This window comes from Lactuca serriola, chromosome 7, assembly GCF_051521515.1.
Source record: "Lactuca serriola cultivar US96UC23 chromosome 7, Lser_US96UC23_V15, whole genome shotgun sequence".
Classification (NCBI taxonomy): domain Eukaryota; kingdom Viridiplantae; phylum Streptophyta; class Magnoliopsida; order Asterales; family Asteraceae; genus Lactuca; species Lactuca serriola.
This window is the reverse complement of record NC_136414.1, coordinates 206,931,739-206,941,763: the sequence shown is the minus strand read 5'-3', so window position 1 is coordinate 206,941,763 and position 10,025 is coordinate 206,931,739. Positions and strand designations below refer to the sequence as shown.

General features: G+C 39.0%; 1 protein-coding gene across 1 annotated transcript; it reads left to right on the top strand.

Moving 5' to 3' along the window:
* The first annotated feature begins 4,596 nt into the window (after positions 1 to 4,596).
* On the top strand, positions 4,597 to 8,195 carry LOC145061626 (putative DUF21 domain-containing protein At3g13070, chloroplastic). Its single transcript, XM_079009158.1, has 13 exons — positions 4,597 to 5,412; positions 5,479 to 5,576; positions 5,662 to 5,833; positions 5,962 to 6,065; positions 6,167 to 6,248; positions 6,364 to 6,503; positions 6,596 to 6,674; positions 6,761 to 6,824; positions 6,961 to 7,052; positions 7,169 to 7,234; positions 7,393 to 7,509; positions 7,589 to 7,780; positions 7,887 to 8,195. Exons 1-13 carry the CDS (start codon positions 4,837 to 4,839, stop codon positions 8,130 to 8,132), a joined length of 2,028 nt encoding a protein of 675 aa, XP_078865284.1. The 5' UTR covers positions 4,597 to 4,836; the 3' UTR covers positions 8,133 to 8,195.
* Positions 8,196 to 10,025: the final 1,830 nt, after the last annotated feature.

Here is a 10,025-nt window from a genome sequence, read left to right as displayed (position 1 = left end):
GGGTGGGATACCTCGTCTCGTGAGGCTTCAACTACCTCGATGCATATGCAATCACGTGTCCCCTTTGCATCAACACGACACCCATCCCTGATATAGATGCATCACAGTAAACTACGAAGTCCTCCACTCCCTTAGGGAGAGCTAATACTGGAGCTTCGCACAGTCTTTGGAGAAGAGTCTCGAATGAGGCCTGCTGATCAGGACCCCAAGAAAAAGTAACACCCTTCCTGGTCAATCTGGCAAGAGGAATAGCAATCTTGGAGAAATACCTGACAAATCTCCAGTAGTAGCCTGCCAGGCCAGGAAAACTCCTGATCTCAGATAGGGACCTTGGCACCTCCCATCGCATAACTGCCTCAATCTTGGTCGGGTCGACCAAAATCTCATTCTGGTTAACGAGGTGTCCTAAGAACTAGACCTCCAGTAACCAAAAATCACACTTGGAAAATTTGGCATAAAGCCTCTCCATACTCAATACTCCAAGAATCTCCCGAAGATGCTCCTCGTGCTTCTCTCTGGATCTCGAGTATACCAAAATGTCGTCGATGAACACGATCACTGACCTGTCCAACATAGGCATGCACACCCGGTTCATGATATCCATGAACGTTGTTGGTGCGTTGGTGAGTCCGAAAGGCATCACCACAAACTCGTAGTACCCATAATGAGTCCTAAAGGCCGTCTTCTGGATATCCTCCTAGCAAACTCTCATCTGATGATACCCATATCTCAAATTAATATTGGAAAACCAAGACGCCCCCTGTAGCCGATCGAATAAATCGTCGATCCTCGGTAGTGGATAACAGTTCTTGACCGTCAACTTGTTTAACTCCCGATAGTCGATGCAGATCCTGTGTGAACCATCCTTTTGTTGACAAAAAGGATCGATGCTCCCCTCGGTGAGCTACTCGGTCTAATAAAACCCTTCCCTAGTAGCTCCTAGAGCTGCGAGGATAACTCCTACATCTTGGGTGGTTAAAGGCGATAAGGTGCCTCGGCAATAGGCGCCGCACCCGGAATCAAATCGATCCGGAACTCCACCTGCCTCTCAGGAGGCATACCCGGTAACTCCTCTGGGAAAACATCCGGGAACTCACACAACACCGGAACATTGGAGATAGAACTTGGCCTCTCAGTGGCAACTCTCGTATCCATAAAATATGCTAAAGAGCCCATACATCCCTGCTATCGATTCTACCTCGCCCTGGCGGCAGAACAGAAAGCTGATCCAAATCTGGTCCCTTTCGCCATACACAGTAAGCACTCCCCCACTAGGGTCTCGTATGGTCACCATCTGATGCTCACAATCAATCACAACTCCAAACCGGCTCAATCCATGCCCACTATGACACATACATCACCCATCACTATCGGCACCAGATCTATCAGGAACTCAACGCTGAAAATTTCTAATACACACCTCGGGAATAAATTAGTGGCAAAAAATGCATGCTCGTCGGCTATAGAAATCCTTAGCGGTCAACTCAACACCTTGCGTCTGACACTAATGCGACGACTAAAGGATAAAGACATGAAAGATCGACTTGCACCCGAGTCAAATAACACCAAAGTAGGCACATAACTCACAAGAAAAGTACCTATATACAACACAATATAAGCATAAACAAATCTCAAAATAACATAAATAAGGAGATATGTACCAGCAACAACATCAGGCGATGCACAGACCTCCTCCGCGGTCAACATGAATGCTCTCCCACGAGCTCTCGGAGGCTCGACCTTCCCCGGCCGGCCATCAGTAACACGTAAAGCAGCAGGAGCAGCAGCCTGGGCTGATCCCTGAGTGAGCTGGAGACACTCGGCCTTCCGATGACCCGTCTGGTTGCAGTGAAAGCAAACCGAAAATCCCTTGGGGCAGTCCGTCGCCATATGCTCCTCCTTGCCACATTTATAGCAAATCTCCGCTCGACAAGACCCCTCATGGCTCTTGCCGCACTTGCTACAAGTGCGGCCCTTCTGGCCTCCAATTCTCGAATCAGCGGGCTAAGCCCGCTTTTTCACCAGCTGCGATTGTATCAGTCTCCTACCTCTCCCTTGCTGCTCTCCCTCCTCCCTGGTTGCAGTGAAAGTAAACCGAAAATCCCTTGCGGAATACATAACTCAATATAAGCACATTGGACCCTCCGGTCGATAACTCAAATAAGACCCTCTGGTCACACAGTATTACCACTCAGGTAAGTATAGTGAGAAGACTCACCTCGTAAGTAAGCAAGTAGATCTAGCACCCCACGAACAGTCTAGACTCCGCCTACATAATATAATTATCTCTAATAAGTACTTTATAATAACCACTTCGATATGTTAAGCTAACTCCTCCACTAATATCTCAAAAGGGTGAAAAGACCATTTTACCACTCAGGTAAGTATAGTGAGAAGACTCACCTTGGGGAATACATAACTCAATATAAGCACATAGGACCCTCTGGTCGATAACTCAAATAAGACCCTCCGGTCACACATTATTACCACTCAGGTAAGTATAGTGAGAAGACTCACCTCGTAAGTAAGCAAGTAGCCCTAGCACCCTATGAACAGTCTAGACTCCACCTACATAATATAATTATCTCTAATAAGTACTAATAAGACCCTCCGGTCACACAGTATTACCACTCACAAAAAACCGTCTCTAATACCCATCTAACCAACCATTCCGCGGAGAGGTTAACACCTTCGCGAAGCCCTCGTCATAACCTCTGTGGAGGCTTTAATGAACGACATAACCAACACTCCACGGAGGGTTTAATATGTTTGCGGAGATAGCTCTGCGAAGCATCTTTGGCTCGTACGATATTATACAAATTTCATTGATCCGTAGAGATTTTGTCTGTCCGCGGAGCCCATAGAGGGATGCTCAGTGGAATGCATGTACATGGCTGGTCCATAGGTTTTTGTTACCCTGGGCAAAGAGGCTTAACAATGCCCCTATATCTAAACTGAAACTATACACCCTAAACTTATAAAATGTAACTGAATAATATTTTTATTTAGAAACTCATATCCATACATTTTATATTTAAAAACTCATATCCATACAAACTAAAAATCATATTAATACTAGAAATTGAGTGTTAACCATTCTATGTAACTTAATAACTTGATCAAGGCTGAAAGTATTAAAAGTAATATAATGCCTAGTGGTTGAATCAAAATGCAACCATCAAACAATTAAGAGCAATTTATCTGTCAAGAATCAAAGCCTAAGGGGAAAAACCAACTCCAAATTCGATTTCAAGAATTAAAGACAAAGGAAAATAAAAACAAAAGTGATTTGAAAACAGAAAAATGAAAGACTGAAAGAAAAGAACCAAAGTTTGCGTTTATGTTTTTACTTTCAAGATGTAAACTGACGTGGATAATAATTAATGATATCATAAATATGAATCCCTATTGAAAAAATACAGTAAAATAGCAACAATGGAAAATTAATTATATACCTACTTTTGTCTTCTAATAAAAAAAACATAATAATTAGAATTTTAGTTGATTATTATTCGGCATACATATAGCCTCCTGAATCACAAAACATAAAACAAAAATTAGTAAGTTCAATTGACTATTATATGATATACATCAAAACGGAATCACAGATTTAGGATTACCAAATACGAAGGCCTCAAACTCCATTCTACAACTCTTTCAAATACGGAAATCTGAACCGAAGGCTTAGACCTTCTAGTCTCCAGCAGTCCAAATTCGAATTAAGTCCAAGTTTACTAATCATACAGATCAGGAAACGAGAATAACTAGATCAGAATAGTGATCAAATAATGAGAATAAGAGAAAAGAATCACCATAACAGAAAATGGTATGCCTCATACGGGAATCAAAGAATCAGAAAATCAAAAAAATTAATCCTAAAACAAAAATTGGAATCGCTAAATCCTTACAAATCCCTCAAGGTATTTAGAAATTGGAGAGAAGAAAAGAAAACAGAAACTAGATTTAAGACCAGGATTCATTGATTTGAAGATGACGATGCTCCTGATGATGCCCCTCCATCTTCTACAACTTCTAGATTTCTAGGTGTCGATTGGCAATCAGCCAATGACACATGCAGATTACAGTTTATGCCCCACTAATTATTTTGTAGTTTCCCGCCCTAGCTCCCACGCTTTGCTGGAAAAGAGTATCAAGGCTATTTTTTTGGGTCAAAACATATATACATACTATAGTTATTGGACTAAGATGATGTCCTCCATTTTATGCTGCCCTGGGCCTTAGCCCGTCTCACCCATGTATTGGGCCGGGCCTGTACATGTCTATAGCCAAAATTTTTAATTTATATTACTAAATTTTGAAATCAAACCCCAAAAAATAGAGTCCAACGGGTCATGCATAGTAATGTTATGACTCCAAGATCTATAGATATTGTTTTTAAAAGAATTAGTTTTGCTATCTAAAAAGGGGTTACGACACAACTTGTTGCTCATTTACCCGCTACTTCTATATAAAACTTTTTTTATTTTTTTATTTTTTTATAATAGATTATTTAAATTATAACCTAGTAATTAAAAGCAATATCTTGAACTTTGAAGGGGTATAAATGTCATTGGATCTCCCACTTGATGAAAATTCAACTTGTATTCAGCAAAAAGCGAAAAGAGGGGGTTGGTGTTGTGTGGAACGACGGAGATGATGATGAAGAAGAAAGAACACCACCCTAATCTCATCGCATTCAGAAACCCTCTCCTTCTTCTTCACTAACCCATCTGCCAAAAACCGTACTGTTATATTTGACCTTCGTCTTATTCGTATCCAGTTCCCTCCTTCCCATTTCTTCTTCTGTCTGTTACAAGTTATTTCAAGAAAACGCACATGGATGTTGTAGCAATTGAAGCCTCGGTGTGGAACACTTCATTATATAACACACTCCCCAAACCTTCTCTTTTCAGATTATCAAGACGAAGGTGCCCTAAAATCTTACATTGTACAGCGGGAGCTATTAGATTCAGCGAGAGGGTTATTCTCCGAAACATTGTTGATTCGAGATTTCCAAGAAATACTAGTTATAGTGTTGTTCGAGACGACAGAGGATTGAGATCTGTTTGGATTAAAAGTAGTAGTAGCGTGGACAACCATTCTACAGCCCCAAGTGTGGATTTTGATTTTCTTCAAATTTTGGTAAAGAGGGGATTGGTTTTGGCGGCGGTGTGCTGTGGGGTTTTAGTGTTGGGATGCAGAGGGGTTCTTGCTGCCGAAGGAGTCTTGAATGGGGGATTTGTGGGTTCCGGTTTAGAGCAGATTAAGTTGTCATTGACGAACTCTCTGCCCAAGGTTTTGATGGTTCTCAAGGTGTTGAAGGAACAAGGTCTAATTTTGGCTGCTCTTTTTGGCCTCTCTGCATTTTTCTCCATGGCTGAGACTTCAATCACTACTCTGTGGCCTTGGAAGGTATTCATGTTTCATAACAATTTCCGTAGTCTTCTTGTATCCTCCTTATTCTGTGCATCTTTTCAGGTCAGGGAGTTAGCTGAGAAAGAGTCTGAGAATGGTGTGTTCAAAATGCTCCGCAATGATGTTACTCGGTTCTTGACAACCATACTTATTGGCACAACGTACTACTCTTGTGTCTATTACTTGCTTCTTATGATTGGATTGATTATAATGTGGTAATTCCAATTCCCTTTTTGATATTGTCAGCGTTGTCAATATTGGAGCAACCGCTCTTGTCACTGAAGCAGCAACAACAATATTCGGTGAAGCAGGTGTGAGTGCAGCTACAGGAGTAATGACGGTTGCTGTTTTGCTACTCACTGAAATAACTCCAAAAAGTATAGCTGTTCATAATGCCACTGAGGTTGCAAGATTTGTGGTACGCATATAACTTTATATATACATATTACTCCCTATAACTTTATATATATATATATTATGAAATACGGAAACGAAGGATTGTGATTTGAGGAATTTAGCTGACAAATTGGGTGGAATTGGCTCTAGGTCAGGCCGATTGCATGGCTTTCCTTAGTCTTATATCCGGTTGGAAGGGTTGTAACATGTCTCTCGATGGGAATGCTCAAGTTGCTTGGTCTTAAAGGAAGAAGGTGTGATGTTCATATTTATATTTACAAAAGAAATAAAAAAAAATTTACTGTTTGTGTTTTGGTTGAATGAATTCATATTTTCTTCTTTGTGTTTATGGTAGTGAACCGTATGTGACTGAGGATGAACTGAAGTTGATGTTGCGAGGAGCTGAACTAAGTGGGGCCATAGAAGAGGAAGAACAGGTATGGAGTCTTGTTATCTGCATTTTTCATCATCTTATGGTGTTCACTAGACAAAGTTTGATTATCCAGACTTGTGTGTGTGTGTTTATAATGGTTTGTTCAAGTGTTATTGCAGGATATGATTGAAAATGTTTTAGAAATAAAAGACACATACGTTCGAGAGGTTATGACACCTTTGGTTGATGTTGTCGCCAGTGATTCCAGTGCAACACTTGTCGATTTCCACACCTTGTGGTTAACTCATCAGTATTCAAGGTATGTATGACTTGTATTAATTTTAGAAGTTTTTTTTTTTTTTTTTTTTTTGATGTATTCTATTTCTAATAGTAAAGCTCTCTTGCTCACAGGGTACCAGTTTTTGAGCAACGTGTTGATAATATAGTGGGCATTGCATATGCAATGGATCTACTAGACTATGTTCAAAAGGTTATATAAGTAAAACTAATTTTGGAAGAATTTGTTTTGTAGTATTTAGAGTCTGGTTTAATATTGGATTTTGTTCTGTTTTAAAGGGAGATCTACTAGAAAGTACAAGTGTGGGGGATATGGCTCATAAACCTGCTTATTTTGTGCCTGGTATTTTGGTTCTTTCATCTTCTTTTTCTTCATAAGGTCATGTTTTAAAAGAAATAAAAAGTAAAAGAAAGGGTGAAGGCCCTGAATTTTTTCTTTGATTGGACTTACCTTGAAATTGAATGAATGTTTGTTACAGATTCGATGTCAGTGTGGAATCTTCTTAGAGAATTTCGAATCAGGAAGGTGCATATGGCTGTTGTCCTGAATGAATATGGTGGAACAGTTGGGGTATGTATGTATGTATGTATGTATGTGTATGCATGTATGTATGTATGTATGTTTTAAGTGGTTGCAGATGTTAACATATTTGTCTAATGCATATATGCATGGTTGCAATGCAACAGATTGTAACTCTGGAAGATGTGGTTGAAGAAATTGTTGGTGAAATTTTTGATGAAAATGATTCAAAAGTAAGCCCTTAATTTCATGCTTGTTATTTATTTATTTATTTTTTGTATTAGCCTCTATTACTGATTGAAAGGCATGGGCTAATAATATATATATATATATATATATATATATATATATATATATATATATATATATATATATATATATACACATGTAGGAGGAAATAGAGAAAAAGACTGGGTATATTGTAATGAGGGCTGAAGGAATTTATGATGTGGATGCAAATACATCCATTGACCAGCTTTCTGAAGATCTCAACATAAAGATGCCAGAGGTATTGTTTCTTTTAACTTTTAATAATTAATTGCATCATGTGAATTGCATGTGAATTGAGTGTTGTTTGATAATGACAGGGACATCAATATGAAACAGTATCGGGGTTTGTGTGTGAGGCATTTGGATATATCCCGAGAACAGGGGAAAGTATAAAACTGGTACTTGACAAGGAGGAAGAGCATGATGAGTATAATACAGAGGATGATCAAAATCAAAATCAAAATCAAAAAGATAGAGAAAAAGAAAAGAAGCAAGTATTTCAAATAGAGGTATGTTTGGTTGTGAGTTTTATTGAATTGGTTAACTTTTTTTTATTTTTTATTTTTTTATTATTTTTTCATTTTTGTGTGAGAAACGAGGTGGTGTGGTGTGCAGATCTTGGCAGGAAATGCAAGAAAGGTTGGTGCAGTGAGGTTTGAACGGGTAACAGCACATGATGAGGGGTCAGATTCATCATCATCATTGTTGGAGTTGGAAAGAAACAGCGACACAAAGGAAATGAAGAAGGTAGTTCCAAAAATCATGAAAAGGAAGTTCGGGGGTGATGTCAGTGATGATGAAACATGTAGGAGTGAGGAGGGGGATGTAATCCCACAACATCAACTCAAACAGGGGGAATGAAAACTGAAAATTGAAAATCCTTTTTTCTCTTCTTCAAATGCAATATTTTATATTTTATATTCATGAATGAATGAGGGTAGGCTAAGTAAAACTTGTAGATTTAGAGGCGGGAGGGACTACTACTAGGGTGGGAGAGAAATTTGGTTTGATGAAAGTAATAAATTACTTCCAATTGGAATTGAAAAACAAGGAGCAAAAGAAACAAACAATTTTTTTTTTTTCAGTCTCTAAAAAAGGCAACTCTCAATATGAAATTTTAGTGTGTTGTTGGCTTGTTACTATGCCATTTCAGTTTTTTTTTTTTTTTTATTATTTTTTTTTGCTTCTTTCCAAACCATCCCACCTAAGTCTGATAAGTCTTACCAAACCGTCCCACACTTAGTTGCACACTTGAATAATTCGTATCATTACTCTCTTCCCAAAGACACACCTTGTCCTAAAGGTGGAATTCAGAACTTGTCGAACCAAGCTCTCAGAACTTGTCCCAGGTAGCATCACATCCTGGTAAGTCCTTCCACCTGATCAAAACTTCACACGACCCCTATCAACTTCTTGCACACCAACAACTTGATCCCGTTGCAAGATCACTTCCATTTCTTCGATATGTATCCTAGCGGTCTCAGGAAGCTGTAATCGATAAGCTACCTTACCATTACGCTCTAACACCATAAAAGAGACAAAATAGCACAAAGCCAACTTGAGATACATCTAATCACCCACCATAAACTCGACCTCCCGATGGTGCTTATCAGCCTTATCTTTCATTAGTTGTTGAGCTTGAAAAAGATATCCCCGTAACTCCAGTCGAAATCGATCTTGTTCTTCAAAATATTGAACTTTGCTAACTGGGGTCTTCAAACTCCCATACCCAAACATACGAGGAGGATCTCGACTACACATATCTCGAAACGGAGTAGTAATAGTGGATGTATGGAACAAAGTATGGTACCAATACTTCAAGGCAACCATTTTACCATTTAGTTGGAGTATCCGCCACAAAACAACGCAAATACATTTTCAGACATCGATTGACCACCTCCGTTTGACAATCCGTATGGGGTGATATGGTGTGCTTCGTTTCTACGTTGTACCCTGCAAACAAAAATGTTCTTTCCAAAATATGCTTAAAAAACCTTATCCCGATGAGATACAATGGATTCGGGCATACCATGCAATCGAACCATTTATTTTAAGAAAACCGTGGCCACCTTTATTGCCATGTAATGATGCTTTAACGGAATGAAATGTGCATATTTACTCAAGCGATCAACCACGACATAAATAACCATGTAACCCTCCGAAATTGGTAACCTGTAAATAGCATCCATAGTAATTTATGACCACACTTTTGTTGGTAATTCTAACGGTTATAATAAATCTCCCGGTGACATGGTTGAATCCTTCTATCGCTGGCACGTGTCACATTCAACCACCATAGATGCGATATCACCTTTCATGCCCACCCAATATACATCTCTAGCTAGTCGTTGGTAAGTCTTTTGTAGTGACCACCGATCACACTCTCGTGGAATTCTTTGAATAATTTTAAAAACCAACTAGAACGACGAGGTATTACCAATCTATTTTGAAAAAATAAACGGTTTTGTTGAGCAAAATAACCATGCGGAACACCTTGTCCCAGTTCTACCTTGTGCTTTAAACTCTGAATTTCTAGATCTTGTTCCTTCCACAAATCGTCCCACTTAAAAATCCAAGTGGTTGCTAATGCATTAACTTGCAGATTGTTCTCTTTTCACGACAAAGCATTAGACGTTGTTGTCTTTCCCTGACCCATAGATTATATCAAAGTTATATTCAAGAAGTTCAGACCGCCATTTTTGATGATCTTTGGAGATGGATCTTTGCTCTAATAAATATTTTAGGCTTCTCTGA